General features: G+C 39.9%; 2 protein-coding genes and 1 long non-coding RNA gene across 3 annotated transcripts; 2 read left to right on the top strand and 1 right to left on the bottom strand.

Moving 5' to 3' along the window:
• Positions 1 to 1335: 1335 nt before the first annotated feature.
• Positions 1336 to 4019, bottom strand: thy1 (Thy-1 cell surface antigen). Its single transcript, XM_088012483.1, has 4 exons — positions 3666 to 4019; positions 3083 to 3126; positions 2671 to 2994; positions 1336 to 2529 (listed from the first exon to the last, which is right to left on the bottom strand). Exons 1-4 carry the CDS (start codon positions 3677 to 3679, stop codon positions 2438 to 2440), a joined length of 474 nt encoding a protein of 157 aa, XP_087868609.1. The 5' UTR covers positions 3680 to 4019; the 3' UTR covers positions 1336 to 2437.
• A 5079-nt stretch (positions 4020 to 9098) lies between these two features.
• On the top strand, positions 9099 to 13722 carry LOC106915731 (uncharacterized). Its single transcript, XM_088012572.1, has 3 exons — positions 9099 to 9461; positions 10972 to 11319; positions 11492 to 13722. Exons 1-3 carry the CDS (start codon positions 9323 to 9325, stop codon positions 11596 to 11598), a joined length of 594 nt encoding a protein of 197 aa, XP_087868698.1. The 5' UTR covers positions 9099 to 9322; the 3' UTR covers positions 11599 to 13722.
• A 1763-nt stretch (positions 13723 to 15485) lies between these two features.
• On the top strand, positions 15486 to 17483 carry LOC148155428 (uncharacterized). The gene is made up of 2 exons (XR_015765309.1): positions 15486 to 16714; positions 16952 to 17483. It is a non-coding gene; the product is annotated as an uncharacterized LOC148155428 (long non-coding RNA).
• The last annotated feature ends 5665 nt before the right edge of the window (positions 17484 to 23148 follow it).

Genomic DNA, 23148 nt, shown 5'->3' with positions numbered 1-23148 from the left:
TCAGCTGTTGAACTGTTGTCTGACGAAAAGTATGGAGAGCAGCGTTTCTACAAAAATGGCAAGAAAAAGCCAATTAGTAGAAGAGAGACAGACCATCATGACTCTTCAAATGTTGGCTTTTCCTACAAAGAAATGGCAAAGAAAGTCAAGATGTCATTGAGTTCCCTTCACCATCAAAAAGCCAATTCTGAATTATAGGACAAATTTCTGAGAAATTAAGTTTCTGAAATTAAACGCGCTGAAGTTTGTTGTGACGCGACAAATTGCGTAAGAGCTCAAGGGGTGTGAATGCTTTTCAAGTTCCTTCTGTTTACGGGGAAGTGGAAAAGTTGTTCCGATAAACATCATGGAATCCAGTTTGAGATATCTGAGGTGTGATGCAGAGGGAAGAAACAAGATAGCAAAGTCCTCAAACCCAAATAGCAGCTTCTTTGATAGACATGAATGTTTAAGCAGCACTCTGAAGGTTGCTTCATTCGTAATGCAGAGGCTCGTTAAATGTTTAACTACACGTGTAGTGCATATTTAAGTACTTCTGCTCTTTCCTCTTATTCAAAACAATCATCTGTACATGAGAATTACAGCTTTACAATCTCTCTAGATTATTATCCTGGGTCTTTTCCTATACTCTCCTCTCTTCACCTTACTACAAGTTTACAGGAATAAGGTTTGGGGGGACAAATGACCATGTAGGAAGGCTGATTTTGTGTATTTTGATTTGTTTCTGTGCTGAATTGGCCACATGTTTTCAATCATTGTCCTGTCCTAACTTATTTTCACTTAAACTTCCCCAAGTATTTAAAAGAGTTTGTAATTGTAACAATGTTTTCTACAAAGAGTCTTTGGGGAAGAAAAGACAACAGACCCACCACCAAGTGAACAGCTGTGTTTTTCCACATTCTCATTTCAGTCATGTTTGTTGAAAAAATCTTCACTTTTGTTTTATCTGGCCAAAGCACACAAGTCCACTGAAGTCTTTTGCTTTTAAATCAAATTATAAATCATGTTTGTACAAGGATAGAAAAGGCTTCATGTCGGCATCACACTCAGTAGTTTGCATGGCAGCACATTTTGCTGCAGTCATAGATTAGCAGTAGGGATTTCCTGAAATTATTTTAATTGGGTAAACAATCCATTTAAAATATGCTAGTTACATTCATTTTTTATGAACTTTTCTATTTCATGTTTACAATAATTCCTGTTTACAAATAGATTTAATTTCTAGGGAAAAGAAAATACAAAAAACGTGTCCCACTTTTGTCGACAGGATTACAGATTAATCAGTGACAGATTTAAATGTACTACTGACATACTTTTGCAAAGCAGAGACTGTCATTCCTCTTTTTCACTTCAGTTTATTGTCAGTATACAGTTCATAGTACAATAGTGCTTTTTAGTGCATTGATATGATTGTGCTTTTGCTACACACCGCCTATTTAACTATGTACATGAGTAAAAACACTTTACATTATTAGTTCCTCTTAAATGAAATAACTGCTAATTAAACTCATAGCATCTAAGTTGCATTCAACAAGCCTTGGCCGAACATGGGAGTCTCAGGCACAAATGTGAGGCAAAATAACAACCTACTTTTGGTTTTTCCTTGTAATCCCATTACAGAAGTCAACAGAATGCCAGAGAGAAATTATTGCTCATGCATGCATATTTGTGCTCCATCACTAAGAGCCTCTGAAGTTCAGTTTTGATCTCCATCGGTGTTCTTTGTAGCCCTATTTCGATCCCTATCGACAAACGACTGCGCCCTCCCCGCTGCTTGACCTGCGTGGCTTGAGGTTACCACGGTCTGCCCTTTGTGTTTGACAGCCAGCCAAGAAGAGACACATGGGACAGATTTCCATCAGCGGGATAAACAGGTTGCCTACCTTTAAAAGAGGTGAAACTCAGCAATAATTCATTATTGCAGAGCGCCAAGTTGCATAACTTTGGAGCTGGATAGGATTTTTAGCTGAGATATGGCATAGCTAAAGAAGTTGTCACACTTTGTTTAAAGCCCCCTCATAACTGCATTGTAGATATAGATAAATATTATCTTATTAACAAGACTAGAGGCTAAAGCTTTACATCTTCCAGGTACTAACTGCAGCTAAAACTGTTTTCGGATATTAAACAGGCTGAAATTTGGGTCGTATTCATGCATTTTGCTCAGTAAAGTCTCCGAGGACCTAATAAGCCCCATCACTCTCCGACACGTGAAAGTATTGTAGAGTACAAAGAGTATGCAGCAGTTTCTGTGCTTAGTATCGAGTGTATATAATGCAGAGGATACAGCCCTATGACAAAACCAACATTCGTTATACGTACATTCAGTTTGAACTATTGCACTTTGTGCATACACACAACTTGAAGAGAGTCCAGTATTCGTCACCAAGTGATTGTGAAAGCAAGTGTTAGCATATGCAGCTGTATGGCGCCGGCTTCACAGCAGCGCAGGAAGAGTCATCAAGGTCAGCAGTAGGCCACTGCAGCTTTGTAACAGGACACTCCATGCTGAGCACGGAAGCAGGAGCTCTGTAAAGTTTTAAAAAGGGGGAAAATGTTAACATTTCAGAAGAATGACGGCTTCCCTTGTTAATTTTTTTTTTTTGCACGTAAAATAACAGGAAGTGCACAACTGCAGAGAACAATGACCGTGACGGGCGAGCAGCTTACTTTTCTCCACCACTGAGGTTTTGGTGACAGCGGCTGAGTCGGCCAGCCTGATGTTGCAGGTGAAGTTGGACTTGCCTTTGGGCAGGTTCTTGAACAGCAGGCGGCAGACGTTGCCTGGAAAGATACGGGCTTTGGCACGGTTCTTGTAGGGGGCGTGCTGCTCCTCGTCCGGGTCGGTGGTGTCGAGGAGCCTCTCGCCCTGCGTGTATTTGCAGAAGGGTTCCGGTGACTCAGCTGGAAGTGCGTACTTGCAGTCCATCCTGAGGTTGTTCTCGGCCACGGAGCAGTAGGACAACTGAACCACCTTCTGAGCCGACGCAAAGCCTGGACGTTAGAAGACACGCTTTATGTGTACTTAGTGTTGGGAAAACTTGTAGATGTCAGAAAAGACACAATTTGCAGATCACCTTACCAAAGAGTAACACTGTAATCAATAGGAACATTCTCCCAAGATTCCTGGAGAAACACACCAAATAAATCACCCAATTAAACCAGCGCAAACACACGCATAATGCTTTTCTTTTTTTTGCTTGAGAGTCTCTGCATCAGTGATGCTCCAAACAAATAAAGCTGACTGTGCTGTAAAGATCAGATTCAGATACAGGAAGCATGAATATCACATTTCTTGTAGCTCTGCAGAAAAAGTACAGTAGCACCCATCTGATCACAAAACAGCCTCACTGTTTACGCTGCAAAGACACGGAGCTGCAAACTTCACTGGTGAGTTGCCAATATTGACGCATTCCTTTGTCTAACCTCTGTGAACGGCACAGGATGATTATTCATCTGTTCACACTGAATATATTAAGAACACACACAGACACACAAGGCGGTCCAGCAACATTTAATTTGACTCACACGGACCTTCTCATTAAAAGAAAAATGCTTCACCGCAGTTTGGAGCCAAACACTTTCATGCCGACGAACAGAAGGAAAGAGGAGCAGCCTGTGTAGCGCAGATCTGATTGACATGACTGAGTATGAATCATGCTCACCTTCTCTGATGCATTTTGAGTCCTCCTCAGTGTTCTGCAGTGCGATGCCGGGGGTAGATACAGTAGAGGTCGGCTTATAGAAGAAGCGGAGGGGAGAGGGAGGGGGACAGAAAAGGGAGAAAGAGAGGGAGGAGAGGGGGAGAGAATGCTGCTCCAGTGGACTTTGGGGACATTTCAGTGCTGTATGAGGTTTGCTATTGATTTTTTTTTTCCGCCTCTGTTTTACCGAGGCACAGCGGATCACATGTCAATACACAAACATTATGCTCCAAATTCACAGACTAGGGCTGCTGAATCTGAGAGACATCTGGGATGTTATAAGTACTTGCAGTGAGATTAAATTAGACTCAGGTGGACTCAGGTGAGTCCACCTGAGTCCACTTACTGAGTCCACTTACTTATTACATGACTTCAGCAGCGTTTGGACTCTTTTTAGGGGTTTAAGTGAAAATAAAAATGCATTTTAATATTTTTATTTGTGAAACAAATCCACAATTATGAAATACTTTATAACAATTCTCAATTACAGACTAGCGTTTATGTTTGCAACAAGACAAATTATCAAAGAAAAATGTATGCATACAAGCTCAGAGTGTGACATGGTGGTGGCAGCATCATGCTGTGGTGATGCTTTTCTTAAACATTTCAGATCTGATTTGAATATAGATGAAGTTAATAAAGGGCAATACTGGAAAGAAACCTGAGATTGGGACAGAATTTCACCTTCTACTAGAACAGCATCATTAAAGACACCCTAACATTTCCAGGTGTTTCTGCCCAAACTAAAAATTACTCCATCAGCTCAACAACTCATCCAAAAAACATCAGAAGATAACCTAGAACTACATCTGGAGCACGCTGCCCTTTCATTATGATCAGTGTTCATGATTCAAGAAAACTGACATTCAAGGGAGCATCCCAAGGTCATGGGACCTCTGATGACCAACGAAAAAACCTCTTCAGTATAGATGAATGAAAACAATTCTGTAAAGGACCAAAATTCCTCTACAGTCAGTTCTACTTTAATAAATTAAATCATGATTTGAAAGCTTTTTGTTCTGCTTCAAGTCATCTTTTAATTTAGAAGTTGTTTGATGATCTGAAGCATTTAGGTGTGACAGAAAGGTAAATATTAACAAAAAACTGCAATTACTAAATACTATTTTACATCACATATGGTTGAAACATGGTAGAGGCAGCATCATGCTATGGAGGTACTTTTCTTAATAACAGGATGTGAGCATTTTATCTTAGTGGTATAAACATTGAGAGGTTGAATGTAGCTGTAAGTTGTGAGGACTGTTGACTTGAAGTAAAAAAAGGTTCAAATCCTGACCATGGGCTTTAATGCCTGAATGTGTGTGTGTGTCCTTGTGTGTGTAGGTTCCTGCTGGGATACTCCAGTTTCCATTGACAGCCAAAAAAATCTTCATGTTAGTTGCATGACTTTGTGTTGCCTGTGACAGACTAGCAACAAGTTCAAGGTGCATCCTGCCATACCAACTAGCACTAACCAATCGCACACCCAGGCGACAAGTTTGTATATTTCCACAACCGATCACAAAAAATTAAATGAAAGACAAATATTTAAGTAGTATGTCATCAAACTAAGACATGAACAGAATGGATTCAAATTGGAAACAATGCCTGAAATGTCGCTTTTGTGAGAACGATACAATCATTCGTCAAGATACAAATAAGACACTAACACTAAACTATTTTTGTAATTTCATGAAAACTTTTGCAAAACCCAGTCAAAACACTTGTTTCTGTATTTTTTCCTCTTTCTGCCTTCAGTGTGTTGACCCCATAGTTTGAGCTTTGGGGACCCTTTAACTGACATCTACGTGATTTCAATAAAAACATTCAGTTGTTGACCGTGTTGTACAACTTTGTACTTTTGTGTTTTAATGATGTAAAGAATGCTGAACTGTTGCTGAAATGTGAAATAAACTTAATAATATCAAATAAACTTGATTGACCTATCGAAGTTAACAAAATAAAAAATTATATATGAGAACTAAACTTATTATTTTTAACACTAAAGAAGGTTGGAAACTTATAACTGATCAGCAGACTAACACAGGGGTTGAAAACACAATGCCGCCACAGTAGCTAGCACTGTGGCGGCATTGTGTTGTGCTAGAGCAGCTAGCACTCAGCTAGCTACTCCAGCTAGCTGTTGGGTTCCATATTGGGCTTCATTACGACAAGCTAGCAGATTACCTGTTTGCTACCCTGTTAACACACATCTAGCAGAGTAGCAGACAGCTAGCACACGTTAGCTGTTTGCTAGCAGAGTAGCACGCAGCTAATCTGTTAGCTCGTTGTAATGAACCCCAATAGAATCCACAGCTACAGTGTCATCACTCACCCACATTCCTTACTTTCACGCTTACTGGGACTCTCCTGCAAGGTAAGTTTAGTTTTGAGCCGTGTGGCATCAGTCACCTGCCAATATGCTCTTCCAAACATTTACCAGAGCTGTATATATTTATGGCTCCTATTTAGTGTATAAACAAGATGAACTGCACCTTCACTACAGTCCATATTGTGTAATTCACTGAGCTAAACCTACAGTATCCTCTGCATCTCCTTCACACGGCTCATCCATTTTGTCAAGGTCCTTCCTGGACAGCCGGTGAACAACTGGCCCACTGAAGCGATCTCCTGGGACACAGACAGAAGTCTGAGAGCAGCACAAACCACAGCTCTCTGTGACACCGCATGCCACTCCTTTATGCTGTCTTTTTATGTCATGCATTAAGACTTCTTTTTCTTCTTCTTCTTGTTCTTCTTTTGTTCACATGTCTTACATGGTTCGAAAATATATTTATTGCTGAGAAAGCAGGCTGTGGGGATTCCTGCCAAGAGTATTCGACTGGGATTCTGTGGCTGTGATCCGGGCGGCTCCACTGTTTTGCTGCTGCTGCTGATACACTGCAGATGAAAGAAGACCCTTTGCCTGTATTACTCACTCAATTAAACTATGCAACTGAGTGATTTGCTGCCCTGCTAGATGTTAATTAGATTTTAGCCTTTCAGTTCAACACTGGCCAAAAATCTGTAACACATCGAAATGAGTGGGATATCTTAGCCACTGCATAGCCCACATCCTGCATTTTAAATGTGAAGAGAAAATTTTTTTAACATGCTTTTGCTCAAACAGAAATGACTCCCTGTAAGGGTGGGATTATTATTATTATTATTATTATTTTTTGCAGTGGAGTCCGTGAGGAGTCATATGCTCAATATGGACCTAATAATTTAAAAAAATTTCCAGAACTCTGAAAAAAGCTAATGAAGCAACATGCTTCTCTTAATTGGAAGAGAGTCACAATCTCGATGTATTCCAACAAACATAAATAAATATGTTTAGGTTATAGAGGAAGTGAAAAAAAAAAAAAACTCCAGAGAAAAATTATGTAGAAACAACACTCAGGCATTTGTACTCCACCAGTTTGCAAACGGTGCACAATTAGAACAAACATAATGGTGCCTTTATCATAATGACTTTTTCCATGTTTTATTTTTCATCCTCATCACAACAAGCCTCTCCAGCTGAGTTTCTAGTGCCACAAAACAGAGAAACTTGCAGATGACTCTGCAACCAATAAAACAGGAGTTTCCTGATCTTACACAATCACCTTGCAGCTACTGGGAGGGTTGTTGACTGAAATAGAATAATACCTGGAAAAACTGGAAAAACATTCATAGGCCTTTAACTTTTTCACATTCTGTCACAGTCTTCAATGTGTTTTATTGATATTTCAGTTCACTGACCAACACAAAGTAATACGTTTTGTGAAGTTGAGGGAAAATTATGCAAGTCTTCATTTATTTAGTTTTCCTTTCTTTTTGTTATATAACTTTGAAAGGCACAACTGGTGACTAATGTAGTCATGTCAACAGACCTGAGCTGTGGGCCTCTGCTGCTCCTCCAGAGTTGTAACGGGCTTATTGACTGCTTGTCTAAATAAAACTCCTCTTGCCTAATTTCTGGGTTTTCTTAATTTAGGTCAGGTCCTGTTAGGCTTACCAGTAAATGATGCTCTTTCTATGTCAGAGGATGGATTGAACTTTGCTCTGTGAGACATTTAAAACTTGAAATATTGTTTTATGATCCAACCGTTTATAAACTTCACAATAACTTTATCCCTGACCTGACTGCTTGCTCACTAATGTTCTCTAGAAAACCTTCAGCTCAATTTATAGAGTTGGATCATGTTCATTAACTAGATTAGGAGAAATGATTACAGGGGGGTTTAGTGAACAGCCTCAGCGTAAAAGAGACTAAATACACATAGATTTTAGTTTCTCCTCTCTTTCATGCTGCAGTTCATGTTCAGTTGGGCTGTTACATGAAATGTCAATACAATACACGGACATTTGGGAGTATAAATTAACAAAACTGTAAAAGCTTCAAGATATGTGAATACTTTTACAAGGCTGTCCAGAACCAATTAAGAGGACTTACAGTATCCTCACTTTAACACATTTACAATAAGTACTTTTATTTTGTAACATTTTACATAATTCTACTTATCTTGCTGTGGATTTTCAGTCATTTAGGACAGGATAATTATGTTATAAAAATAAAGACCAGAGAAGTGCAGTTGCCTTCATTTATAACTCTCAAGAAATATGTTTATGATTTATGAAAGATGGACTATAATGTATTTAGAATAAACACATATAGTCTTTGATTCAAGATGACGTTTTGGTGCTATAGGAAGCCATCTTAATCCATATAGGTGATCATAAAGAACAGACACACTTTTCTCTTACTTTACTTTAGCACCAGATGTCACCCAAGTTGAACTTTTGTTGTTGGTGGTGGTTCGTCCTGTTGTTGTCCTGCAGGGGGAGCTCTTGTTCTAGGCACTGATGGGATTTGAGCATCTCCACCTTCCCTAATAAATAAATGGACTTCTTCCGAACTTATGAAAGTAGCATTTAGCAGAAGATTTACTAAACTGACCGGTTTTAACGACTCGAATGTTTATAAATGTCACTTGTTATATTAAGAGTTTTGATTCGCACCAATCAAACAAACTCACATTAAAAAAAACCCGTGTGATTTAGAAAACAAGCTTAAGTAAATGTATGAAATGACTACATTTTATCCCTGGCTGCAGTGTGCCTGTGTGTTTAAGCGCAGGCTCGCTGCTCAGGGCCACATCCCCAGTCAGTCAGTCAGTCAGTCAGTCAGTGGATCCTGCTGATGCTGATGCTGCAGCGCACAGCGGCGCATCGGCGCAGCAAAGCCCCATATGCCACTCGGGGACCAAACATCAGGTAAGAGCGGCGACTCTGCTTCTGGACAAAATCAGTCAGACTCAGATTTTAGGAAACGTGTCATGTCACGGCGGCTTTGCATGCGATGAAGGCGAGTTGCATGGCTGCCGGGGTGTTTCACCTGCAGAGGACAAACTGCGCATGGAGGGGGAGCTGTGCAGTTTGCTGCAGTGCAACGAGACCGCATAGGCGTAGTCCTGCCTGCATTTAGGCTGCAGGTAGAGCGGCACTGCCAGGCCCTTATTTTGGGGTTTCGGTGTGACAGTATGTAGGTTTGCATGTTTGCTTTTAGTGTCGCTAGTCTGTTATTTTCTCATAATCACATACTGCATTGCATTGCGTGGTAACTTTCCCATGCTATGTCCCGTGTTAAACTTTGCCAGGCAGGACTGTGGTGTGAAGGTCTGATCGGACAGAAACCCGTCGCCATGGAGCTGCATCTGCTGGTCACGGTTTGCCTCCTCTTTGGCAAAATAATGACTACTCATCAAACTCACAGTATGTCATTTTCTTTTTCTTTTTCTTTTAACTTAGCTTATATATTTCCAAAGGTTGATGGGTTTGCAGGCCTCTGTGTTTTACCTCATCAATCTAACAAAATCTGTAAAAAGTAAAATAAATAATTGAAAACATGTATTTTATAGCTGTATTTGTCACAAATCAGCATAAAATCTGAAATTCTTTGAAAGAACAAAACCAATATTTCAACAGCTTTTTTTTAAAAAATGAGGTTATGTAATCCTCATATCAAGCATCAAGCCTTACTCAGCAAAAACATTCAGCTGCAGCGCTTTGTTTAACATGGAAGCATATAATAATTATTAGTAATAATGATGATAATCCCAGTTGTTTCTCCTGAATGCCCCATTTTATCTCATAATATCATTCCTCTGTCACAATCCTAGTTTAGGTTTTTATTTGTGTTTATGTTTTAATAATTTCCTTCTTTTGTAGGTCTTGCCTTGTTCAGTTTGTTTCTCAGCGTTCACTTTTGTTAGAAAAGCTTAGTATCTTTGTTTTGGTGTTCTTTGTGCATTTGGGTTCATTTCTCTTAGATTTGTGAAAAAGTATCCTTAAGAAGACACTTAGTATAAATAAAGTGTGTGTTTAATCTACAGAATAGGTCAAAGAATCATGATGACAAAGAAACACATCATAACCACGGTGTGGTAGTGGCAGCATGGTGCTGTGGGAATAATTTTCTTCAGCAAGAACTGTGAACGTGGCCAGAGCTACTAGAGAGATGGAGCTAAAAAAATACAGCATTGCTCTTTACTCTACCTGCTTTACTCTGCTGTGTTTAGTTTATTCTACCTCACTTTTGTGGCAAAAACTGAACCAGAGTGGCTCTTTGAATAACATTAACCTGAACTGAACATATATAGATTTATAAAATAGATTGAATGATGAGTTCAAAAAATGTACACATGTAAACCACCTTTAAAAACTGTTCAAAAAGGAGCTTATTGGGAAATAATGTTGTATAGGATGGGGGTCTCGAAGACCAAAAATGCTATTGGTGATATTAAAAATGTATAAATAAGTGAACATTTAAGGTTGAGAATGTGAGATTTAAGTGCCTTACGATGTGGAAATAATGTAAGTTTATCTCGTGTCTGGAGATTTAAGTGTTTGTAGGTAGATGAGTATGAGAGAGGCAGGAAATCATAAGATGTTGTATATAAAAGTGGGCTTGATAATGTGCTTTAATTTTTATTTTTTATTTATTTTTATTTTTGTCTTTGTTATATGTGTGTGTGCGTGTGTGTGTGTGTGTGTGTGTGCGTGTGTGTGTGTGTGTGTGTGTGTGTGTGTGTGTGTGTGTGTCTGTGTGTCTGTGTGTCTGTGTGTAGACATGTTCCTGCCTAAAGCAAAACAAAGATTTTGTTGCTCAAACTTTGGTTGTGTTGCAGACAAAAAAAAAAAGTGCTGTTTGGAGATTTTAAGGAGAGAAAAACCCACTTTTTTAGATTTAAAAAATATGTGATCTCGCTCGCATCTCTTTCAGTGAGCTCCGTGTACACATATCTGTTCACGCCGCGCGGGCCCCAGATGTTTACGTGTTTGACGTACCTGGAGAGAAACGTCAGGGTCGACTGCGAGTTCCTGGCCAGCGACATGGTTCCCGGGCCTTACTGCGAGTATCGCCAGGACAGCCGGCTGGTGGGCTCCACCTACCCCAACGCCGTCATCTACGTGTCCACAGAGGACCGCAGGAGGAGCAACGTCAGCCTCGTGGCCCCCAATCTGTGCCGCCTGACCTGGGCCCCGCTGGCAGACGAGAAGCCCTACACCTACACCTGCAGGGTTTACCAGGGCAACGGCTGGAAGGAGAACAGCATGGCTGTTCATCACAGTAAGTTCTTCTTGCTTCACCTAAACCTTATTAGTTTAGTTCTTCTTCTTCTTCTTCTTCTTCTTCTTCTTCTTCTTCTTCTTCTTCTTCTTCTTCTTCTTCTTCTTCTTCTTCTTCTTCTTCTTCTTCTCCCATCTGCAGTATCTGAACTCACACTTTTCCTCGGTTACAGGGCATCTCCTGATATGTTCTGCAATCAGTGTCCTGTTCAAGTCGGCACCTTGGGTTTGGTCACTGGTGATGTCACTTCCTGTAGCTGTGGGGCTTCTAAGTCCTTGAGCTTGCTCCTTCACGTGATACTACAGCTCAGCGGACATTTCAGGATTGTTGCTGGTTGTTAGAGGCCTCAGTGTGGGAGGTTTTGATTTTATTTTTACGTATTATTTCTGACACAGCAGAAAAAACCCCCCTTAAAGGTAGCATTTCTTTAACAAACTTCTCTGTCACCATTCTACCTTAAACACCTGTGTTACACAAAGATGAAGCAGGGGATGAAAATAAGAGAAGATTGAATAACAATGTAAAGAAATTAATCATTTTCTCTCAAGATGATAAATATTAATTACATATTAATCAGTTTTAACTTTTATGTCTGGTTATTAAATAAGTTCTATCAGATACAAATATTTTATTAATAAAATAAAAGATAATTTAGTGGTTTTTGTAATTTGTAATTTAAAGAAATGCAGATGATACTTATTTTCTTCTATGGCCATGCTTACCGTAATCGTCCAATTAAAACGCCTGATGTATAGTGTCATTGTTTATCTTCCTGATGTGTATAGATCTGTATAAAAAGGGAGTAGACTTATAACTTCTTGTGATATAAAGTCATTATAAACTGACAGTGATTCTTTTGTTTCTTAATATTAAATGCAATATCCAAGCCTCCTGTCTGTTCAGCTGGATGTTCTGGTTCTGAAATATCTGCTCAAACACTGCCTTTTCTGTTCGCATTAGGCCTCCGTAGGAGCTTCAGTAGTTTCTCTGCTCTGGACTCTGGCATGAGGTTCTTCTGCTTACGATGCATCAATCCACATCCGGTGCCTTGCAAAATTCACACCCTCACATTTGTCCATGTTTTGAAATGTTGCAACCATAAACTTGAATGCATTTAGCTGAGATTTTAGCGCTTTGCAGAATCGTCTTTTGCTGCTGTTGCAGCTGAGTCTTTTGGGAGTATGTGCGTACCAGTTTTGGACATCTACAGATGTTATTATTTCAAGAAAAAAAAAAATCTCAAGTTCTGTTGAATGGGATGAAGAGCATGTGGGAACAGGAGTATTGAAATCTTATTAGTTTAGGTCTGGACTTTGACTAGTCTGTAGCAACACATGCACATGCTTTACTCTCATTATTGCTGGAAGTTGGCTGGACCTTTGTCTTTGTCTCAACTCTTTTTCAGCCTCTAAACTGTTTTCTTTCAGGATTGCAGTGAGTTTAGGCCAGTGTTTTTGTCCCTGCTGAAGAAAATCATCCCCACAGCATGGCCATGCCACCACCGTGTTTCACCGTGGGGATGATAATGTCAAAATGATGTAGGTTGTTAGTTGTTTTTCACATGGAGCATATTGTTCAATAACAGTTCAGTTTTGCAATAGAGAGAAGTTTGGTCTCACTGTAAAAGCACAACCATACCTCCACATGAGTTGTGGATCTCTGCAGCCCCTCCAGAGTTACTGCTGGATTCTTGGCTGTTTTTCTGCTTAACAGTCTCCTGGAAAAACAAAACATGTCTTGGTTTATAGTTTTGCCATTTTGACAAAAATGTTCAGAAGTTCAAAGCTTAGGATGTTATTTTAGGGACTAAACCTTGGAACTTTATCTCTGACCTCTGACAGACAGAGCAACTGGATTTATTCAGAGATTAAATCACACACTGTGAATGAATAAATTGGTTGCACTAAATTTCTTTAGTGGCACCACAGTGAAGACAAAAAATATTGGAAATATGCTAAGAAAATACCTAAAAGTTTGTGGTTGTTTCACAGCTAAATGTGGCAAAGATGAGGGTGGTGAATTATTTTGCAAGGTACTGCAAGTGTTGATTCTTTTCCCCCCTTTAATTAATCCTTCAATTAATTCAAACAAAAAGTATTTATTTATCAGGTCAAGGGCACAATTTCTGTAATAATTTTCCTTTTCCTTGTTTTTCCGTTTATGTTGCTGTCTTACTCAGAGTTCTCACTTGTTAATTGTTTAAGAACTGTATTTGTGTTCCTTTTGCTGGCCACTTAGTTTTGTTACTGAGAAAAAAAGATTGTTCCTGTATTTTTCTTTTAAGCTCATCAACTCGGATTATTTATTTAACCGCTACTGGTGCAATATGTTGTACAACCAAACTGTTAATAATAAAGGTTATCCACCATCTCGGTGCACAAATATAGCAGTGCTTCCAGGGAACTCAAATGTGTCTGTTTTCCTGAAGTCATTCCCTGTCTCATAAAAATTGCCATGTATCTGTGTTATTTTAATTATACGAGCTCTTGTCTTTCCCATCTCAAAGAATCACTTATGGAACCAGACCTCTGTCATATAAAAAACTCCAAGGAGGCAGGAAAAAATATATTTAAAAAGGAAGCTAAACACATCTATGCTATGAGAACTGCAAGGGATTTTAACAAAAATAGTTATTTTGTTAAAAGTAATTGGTTTTTAAAGTGAGATTTCTTTTCATCTGAAAAAGAAAAAATCACACGAAAGGTTTGGATTTCTAACGTCAATTTGAAGTTATGATACTTCAATATGAGATTAATTTGTTGTCAGGGCAAAATTCAAATAACTAGACCATTTACCTGCCTTTCTTTAAATGCATGCCTCATCTCATGCACGCTCTGAAAACAAAAATGAGACAAAAAGCTTCCTGCTTCATTTTAAAGTGGTGCTTCCAGGCTTTGTCCTACAGAGGGAGCTCCGGAGTCACCAAGCAGTAGAGAAAACCCAAAGAAGCATGAAGTGTGCATCTTTTAAGAGTTGAAAGACTTAACATAAAAGTTGCGGTGTATAAGTTGAGCATTTATATTCAGTTGTATTGCATTTGCTTTTAGGATTTAATGCCTCCATCATAGTTTAGAAGAAATGCTTTATTACATTTGTTTTATTAGATGTCTTAGATTGCAGCGTAGATAAATTGTATCATATACTTTATAGTCATCAGTATACTGAGCATTAAATTGAACAATAGTCTCATCTTTCCCATGTCCTTTTTGTTTTATCAGCATATGAAAATTTTCTTTTACTTTATATACAAACAAAATTATGATGCGTATTACTTTTATTCTGAAGCAAATACAGGACTCGGCACACACGGAAAGTAAAGGTTAGAACAACTCACAATGGTGCCGAAACAAGACATGTGGGCATGCACCACTGACGTAGGCGAACTAAATTTGCGGTGCATTAAAAGAGCAACCAAAAGCAGAGATGAAGAAGTGCATCACTTCCTGTCATCATGAGAATGCTGCAGCAAAAAAAAAAAAAAAAAAAAAAAAAAGACGCCATGGAAATATTTTCTGCAACGAGCTCAGAGCAGAAAAACTATGAAAGAAGCTCATCTTCCAGTGCCTGGCACAGGTTCACGGACCTTAGTGGGAGACAGTCTGGTGCTTTTAAGCAGATTTATATTTTTGTGGACTCCCGGCTTCATAGAGGCCGATGCCCTCAGTGAATTGCATGGCTGCATCAATTTTGAACAAAATGAAAGAAAAGGACAAATAAACCATGCACAATTTGGGTCACTGTTTACCCAGTAATGCTGGACCAATCTGCAACACATCTTTTTTATTTATTTATTTTTTTACATAGTTTATTACCTTAAATTATGTCACATGTCTTTTTAAAGTGCCTCATCTCACGCACGCTCTTTTTCCTCTCAGCTCACCAAGACGCTTCCTTAAATAAGAGCGCTCTATTGACGCTTTTTTTCTCTCAACATGCTGCCACCCACGATGCTGTCATCTTGAGTGGAGCTCCAGCCTTGAGTTATTACCAGAGGTACCAGAGCTGTCTGCAGCCACAACCTGATCTCCGCTGCTTCCTGCGCAAAGATCATGTGAACAGACGGATCAGCAGGCCGCTGCCATGCTCATCTTGTCACAAATGAATATTTACCTCAGACTCCTCTGGAGAGGTGGCGGCATGATGCAACCGCATCTTTGATGCCGGGGTGTGCCAGTGCATCCGGTGATTTATATTAGTGACGATCCAATTGTCCAAAGCTCCTAATTTCCAGACCCTGTGCTCGGACCACATGGATGAATTAGCCCGAACCCGGCTCGGTGAGCAGATCGCTCCAGGTAGTCGCTCCTGTTTTATGGAGAAACCATTACTGAAAAGGTTTATTTCATTTACACAGGAATATCGAGGCTAATCTGCGTCAGTCATCATATACGTCACAGCATAAGTCATCTTCCACTAAATCTAGATAGCCTATTAATGAAAGCACTTGTAATTTTTTTTTTTTCCATGAGTCGATCAGGAGGATAAAACATTGCTAAGGCGCAGCGGGAATCATGTCTGCCATAAGATCAATTATGTAGAACAAATCATTTAAATGGTGAGTTGTTTTGCAGAGCAACATGTTTACTGTAGGAGACACGAGTAAGAGTTTGGAGCTTTGAACCTGTGTTTTATCTTGGTTTTGTGCAATAGACCAACATTAAGCAGCACATATTAGAGAAGTGGAACAATTATTCATGCAAACCATAAATCTGGTCAACAAAAAAGAAAAATGAAAGAAGAAATAAAGAAAATTAAAGCTCCGCGGAGCCTCAAGCGGCCCTCGCAGCCAAGCGCCGCTCAAGCCTATAGCCACCGCGGATGTTCCAGCACCGCCTCCCGCCGGCCACCGCCGACACTCGCGCGCCGTCCACCAGGCGATCCGCTTCTATGCCTTCGGCAGCGTTCCCTGGCGATGCACCCAAAATCTGGAGCAGATTGGGCCATGTGGCAAGGAGATACAGCTGTTTGATTAACCTAGGGGGCGCAGTGGAGTCAAATTGCAATTAAACTCTATAGAGCTTTGGAGCGTGACGTCACTGCTCTAGTCGGAGGGGTATCAGCGCCATCTTAGGGGTCCATAGACAACAGTCTCGCAGTATAAAAAAAAACAGTCTCGCAGATTTTTTCAATCCAAGTTACTTAAAATAATTTAGCTATGGTACGAACTTGCTACGTTATTGTCTGTAATGTCCGATCACACGACTGAAACGGTAAAAGGATATAAGACGGACTTTGGTTTCACTATTATCCTGCTTGGAAACAACGTGAGGAGGCTAAGCTATCGGTGCTAACGAAAAGAAGACAAATGTCCTGGTATCAGCGGTGACACGTCTTGATATCACGTTCTCCAAAATCCCCAGATACCTACAAGTTTCCTCCAGACATTTCCTTTCTGGTGAGTGTCTAAATTTGCTTTGTTGGTTTTGTGTCATAATGTTGTTCTATGATTTTGTCCGAGTGTTCTTACGTTCAGTTTCTGTTGTTTAGCTCGGGCTAATATTGTTTATGTAGCATAGTCCGAGTTTTGTCAGTGGACATCGAGGTTATTACATTATTGTGAAGTAAACTATTTTACTAGTGTTATCAAATTTACAGCTTTAATAGCGATGTGTTCTGATATGTCCTCTTAAAGGCAAACCGACGTATGAAATGGATGAGCTCAATCCTGACTGGGGTCCAGTGCTGAATGTGGGTCACTGAGGTAAACGCCACAACATCGGACCGACATGGGCGTCAATTAAAGAGGCGATACAGCAAAACCATCAACAGGTTACTGAGACTGTTTTCATTATTTACCCCAGAAGAGGTAAATAATGAAAACACAGTAGCAGAGGCAACAGAAGAGGAGCAAGTTGGAGAGGCTGAGGAGGAAGGAACCCCAGCAGAGGAGCTCAGCAAGGCTGCAGACTCTGAAGAGGAACAGGAACCATTTGTGTTGAAATACAGTTGGAAGTGGCTGTTCTCTCATTTAATAATTTAATGTATTAAACATTCATGAATCGTTTGATTCAAGCACTTCAAGTTGCATGTAAACGTGAAGAAAAGAATCACATTTTAAGTAACAATTTGATATTTAAATATTCAGGTAATAAACATACATGTAATGAGATTATATTTTTAAATAAATATTTTATGTGATTAAAGTAAACAATTATATAATCAGACATCTGTCAAGACACTGGGTTTTTGGGTTTGTTTTGCTTTTCATTTTATTAACTTTGTGTTTCAATTCACTTAAGTGGTTCATGGTATTTAGTGTAGTTAGAATAATATTATTGCTTTTCCTTGTTTGTCTGAGTCCATGTCAAGCCTTCTTTAATGACTATTCTATTTTATCCTTCTAGTTATTTCTTATTTCAGCCTCCCTGCAGGGTTTCTAGTAATGTTTATTTCTTAATTTGATCACCATAGGTTCAGTTATTGTTCCAGGTCTGAGTCTGTATCTTTCTGGGTCATTCTAGTTGGGTTATTTCTTTTAGATCTTCTAGTTTCTCTTGCTCTGTGTTCCTTAGTTCTTATTGTTAGATCAGCCTTGTTTCTACATCCACATAAAGTAAGTCCACTGCCTGCTGCATTTGTGTCCACCGCCACATCATGACACAAACCAGATGAAAGAGCCCATCTTTAAACATTTAATGTGTAATTAAACAATAAAGGTGACAAATTTTATGAAATAGACCACACTTTAATAAATATTTGTTGTATTTAACATATTTCAGGTAAGTGAACATGTAATGACATAAATCCTGGCCTAGAATTTTATGCAATTGAACATTACGGGTAACAAGTGATGATCATCTGAGGTAATACATTTTATGAATTTTCTTTTTTTTAAAAATATAATTCTGGTTAAAAAGGGGGTCAAAATGGAATAAAAATATGCCTAATCTATAGTTTAATAGAATAATTGTACACAGATTTTGAGTTAATAGGTTACATGACCTACAAGCTAAGAAAAATAAAAAATTTTGACTGCAGAAATAGCTAAAAAATATATAAAAGGTGTTCGAATGTAATAAAGGTGAGTGTGCCTCATCTATACAATCTAGTAGAACAATTTCAAGCAGGTTGAGTTAATGGGACACAATTTGGAAGCTACTGAAGAAAACATTTAATATTAAAATTATTGAATATGACTTAAAATTTTAATAGAAGATGGTGTGCCTCGTGTGAATGTCCACTTTTTGGTATCAGTTGGTCACAAGACAAAGCATTTATGCACAGGAGTGTTCGGAAATTGACAGCAGCAATGTGAAACTCCGAGCGCTTGTGGAGAGACTTAAGAACAGCTGGCCGAAATTAGCGTTCATAAATCGGATCAACCTTGAGCTGAACGTCTCTTACTCCGTGGAGCTCGGTTTATCCAGTATCCAACTTGAAAACAACTTTACTGCGGTTGGTAATACAATGAAAACACCGGTGTTCTGAATAGTTTGTTTTGGTCTGTGGACCCCAGACATGGCGCCGAGCGACGAAAACGTCATATCCTGTGACGTCAACTCCAAAGCTCTATTGGGCTTCTTAGAGGTTCACAAGTGTCACTGATGAAAATTCTGGTGTAAATCGGATGATGCGTTTGTGAATAAGAGACGATCGTATGCATATGGCGAGGGACAGCCATTTTGCCACGCCCCCACGGGTCAGTAGAGTTCATCATGACAGACGTCATTATCATCTCATTTTATGTCAGTCTGCACAGGATGAAACACATATGACTTAGAGAGTAAAAGTCAGACATACAGTAGAAAAAACAGGTGACTTCCTGTCGGAAGTGGGCGGGGCTGAGGTGATGTCATCAATCGACCACCTAACTGTGATGAGGTCTGGTCTATAATGAGACATAGAAAGTCTGATGCAGCTGTGACCTCGTATGTGCATGTTATCTCACTTTCATGATTTATGGCGAATAGTCAAAGTTTGGGACGATCATATGCATATGGCGAGGGACGGCCATTTTGCCACGCCCCCACGAGTCAGTAGAGTTCATCATGACAGGTCATTATCATGTCATTTTATGTCAGTCTGCAAAGGATGAAACCCATATGAATTAGAGTAAAAGTAAGACATACAGTAGAAAAAACAGGTGACTTCCTGTCGGAAGTGGGCGGGGCTAAGGTGATGTCATCAATTGACCACCTAACTGTGATGAGGACTGGTCTATAATGAGACATAGAAAGTCTGATGCAGCTGTGACCTTGTATGTGCATGTTATGTCACTTTGATGATTAATGGAGAATAGTCAAAGTTTGGGACTTAGCCACGCCCACATGCTTTGACACACAAAAATTCCTGTGATAACTTCTGACCTTTAATGTCTCAACTTTCTGCTGACTGAGTTTGAAGTCTGTATCTTGAAAGCTGTAGGAGGAGATAGATCAGATCCGACGTCTATGAAAAACAGTAAATGGCGGATTTTTATCCAAAATGGCCGACTTCCTGTTGGGTTTGCACCATGGCTCCAAGAGACTTTTTTGTAGGTCCTGACATTTCACACATGTGTACCAAGTTTCATAATTCTAGGTTAAAGAATGGCTTGGGGCTGCTTACTTAAAAAATTGTAGGGGGCGCTGTAGAGAAATTAGGCCACGCCCATCACCGATTGTTATGGATTCCTGTTCGGGGATGAATAAGGATGCATCCTAGTGAGTTTGGTGCAGCTGGGCTGAATGATGTGGAATCTAGAGCCAAACGTATGGCAGCGGCGTTCCCTCTGATTCGCCGCGCCGTCAAGGCCACGCCCTCTACAGATGACTGTTGGCGCTTTAAAGCAAGTGACACTAACATGTTATCTTTCATCCAACACAGAATCATCTTGATTAGTTCAAGAGAGCCAGAGATGGAGCTTTACAAGTCAAAAAAAGGCACTTCCTGTTCTGAGGGGGCGGGGCTTAGATTACGTCAGACTATGACGATATAGGATCGTCAGGCATCCCACCAGGATCAGTCATGTCAAGTTTGGTGCAGCTGGGCTCCAAATTGTGGAATCTGCAGCCAAACGTATGGACACGGCGTTACAGGTCAGTTCGCCACGCCGCCACGCCCACCTGCTCCATCAAAACCAAACAGTGTTGGAATCCATGACACACCAACATGTTTTCTGTCTGTGGACACAGTTTCATGGTGATTAGGTCAAAGGGGTAAGATAGCGACCGTTCACAATAAAACATGACACTTCCTGGTCTCAGGGGGCGTGGCCTAAGTGATGTCATCATTTGACTATTGGGTATTGTAGGGGACCCGATGATGATCAATCACTGATAGTTTGGTGCCTCTGTGAGTTTTTTTGTAAAAGTTATAACCGTTTTGTGTTTCATGGCGAATCCATGAACTTTGACCCCAGGTAACCCCCCTTCAGGAAGGTCGAAAACGCAAACCTTTGATAACTTTGGATCGGCCATGCCTTATGAACGATCTGACCGAGTTTGAAGCCGATCGATCGAAGTCCCTAGGACTAGTTTGAAAAAATGCGAACCCTGTAAACGGCCAAAATCGGGTCAAAATCGGAACTTCAATCCAAAATGGCCGACATTCTGTGATACTTGCACTATGACATTAATTGTAAATTCTGAGCGTCTTGGGGAGCTCTACAAGTGTACCAAGTTTGAAGTCTCTACGATAAAGTAAGTGAATAGGAAAGGGTCTTTTGAAATTTGCTAGGTGGCGCCCTTGAGCCGTTTCTGTAGCGATTTTTCCGGGAACCTTGAAATTTGCTAGGTGGCGCCCTTGAGCCGTTTCTGTAGCGATTTTTCAGGGAACCTTAAAATACGTAAATTTTACACGGGCTTTATGCCCCCGCCAAGTTTGGTGAGTTTTTGAATATGATAAAGCCCCCAAAAAGCCAATTCATTTGGGAAAATAAAAAAAATAATAAACAGTACAGTTTCAATAGGCTCTCGCAGCGCTTAGCTGCTCGGGCCTAATGAAAGAGTGGCAAGAAGAAAGAAATCCATTTTCAGGGTAAGCCACATGGAGGAGAACTGGAAACTGGAAGGCGTTCTGACCAAAATCTAGCCGAAAATGTAACACTTTGTTCACCATAGACAGGGCAGCCGGTAAGGGCTAATGGAGGATATATATGCTGGTCAATCACGGAGGAAAACAAAAGACTAAACAGAGGTGTGGAGGTTCGCCCTCCAACAGGATAACAACTCAAAGCACACAGCCAGAGCTACATCAGGATATTTAAGATCGCACTATATTTATGTGCTAAAATAGCTCAAAGTCCAGACCACTTTTAGCTTGCAGCAGGATGTAGCAGTTAATGTCGGTAAAGCTCTCCACCTTTTCTGCCTGAGCTTGACGCATTCTGCAGAGAAGAGTGAGACTTTGGTTTCTGTATGTGCAATAGACATGCCCGCCAAAGGCTTGCAGTGAATGCTGCCTCTATAAAACGTCTGATGACTCAGGGTGGGCTAATGCACGACACCTTTCTGGTTTTAGAATATATTAGCTTTTGAAAACCTTCTTTTCATTTCGTTGGTTTATCAAATGAAATCTCAGTGAAGATTTTATGGCTATGGTGAGAGTCCAAGGGGTGTCAGTACCTTTTGCTTTATGCTAATTCTGACTTTTCATCTACATTTTCAGTGAAGTAATCCACCCACAGGTGTTAGATCTCATAGTTTATCGTTTTTATTCAGCTTTAAGTTAAAATTTCGAGTTAAGTTGTGCTGCTGCCGTTTCCAGGTAGATAAATCAGCTGTTTAATAATCAGGTGCTTTATTTTGCTCAGTATATTTGCACCAGACGAAGCTGACTTCCTAAGGTGGAGGTACTCTACCGAGACGCACACCTACAGCCCTGGCCTGCAGAAGCTGCAACGTGGCGTCATTTCAAACAGGAAACGAACCTGCTATCACAGAAACCATCAAGTTTCCCACGTCTTACAAAAGACAAAGTGAGAATAGATGTGTGACCTGATTTCCTCCCCTTTTTCCATTTGATCTTCAGAAGAAAATTAGACCTGAATACTTCTCAAACTAAACAATTATCTAATCCTGATGATATATTGCAGTCTTTACAAGGCGACGAATGTGCTTACCTTATTTCCAAAGATCTTTGAGATCTTTCAACGTGAGTTAAGGAGGGAATGTAGTTATTCTTAATAACATTTAAAAGCAAAATAAATTATAGCAGCGCACAGTAAGCTTAGCTGCAAACTTACACAGAATTAAAATAAAAAAAGGAGCTCTTTTTGTGCAACATCAAATGATCAACTTGATAGGAAAATCCTCAACCTTCACTCGTTTCATTACGCAAAATCAACAAAACTTGTTTAAAGGTAGAGTTCAGTTTGATATTTATTTGATTCAAAAATACTTTATTAATCCCAAAGGGAAATGAAATGTTGTTGTGGCTCCTTAATTCAGATTCTTCAAAGAGTTATTGAAGATGTTGATGATTGTTGGCAGGAAAGACTGTTGTAGCAGTCTGTGATACAGCGAATCTGAAGAAGCCTCTGACTGAAGCCTCTGTTTTCTCAAGACAGTCTCATGGAAAGGTTGTCCATAACTTTCTTGACTTTGCGTAATCATCTCCAGAGGTTCCATAGTCGTCCAAAGAACTATCAAGAACCTTGAAGGATCTAAGCTTCCTCAAGAAGTCCAATCTCCTCTTATAGACGGCTTCACTGCTGCCTCTCCAGTCTGTTGTCCAGGTGAATACAGAGGTATTTTTATGCCTCAACCACCTCCACTTCTTCTTTCTCTCATGACGGAAATAGGATTTGATCCAACTCTGTTCCTCCTGAAATCAACAATCATCTCCTTTGTTCACAATGAGACGATTGTTCGCCTTACCGTCACTATGACTTAGAGTGCTTTAGATAAG

The sequence above is a fragment of the Poecilia mexicana genome, unplaced genomic scaffold, assembly GCF_051168715.1.
Source record: "Poecilia mexicana isolate PSO_F unplaced genomic scaffold, ASM5116871v1 scaffold_14, whole genome shotgun sequence".
Classification (NCBI taxonomy): domain Eukaryota; kingdom Metazoa; phylum Chordata; class Actinopteri; order Cyprinodontiformes; family Poeciliidae; genus Poecilia; species Poecilia mexicana.
Note: the sequence above shows the minus strand (reverse complement) of the source record. Positions and strands in the feature narration are given on the sequence as shown.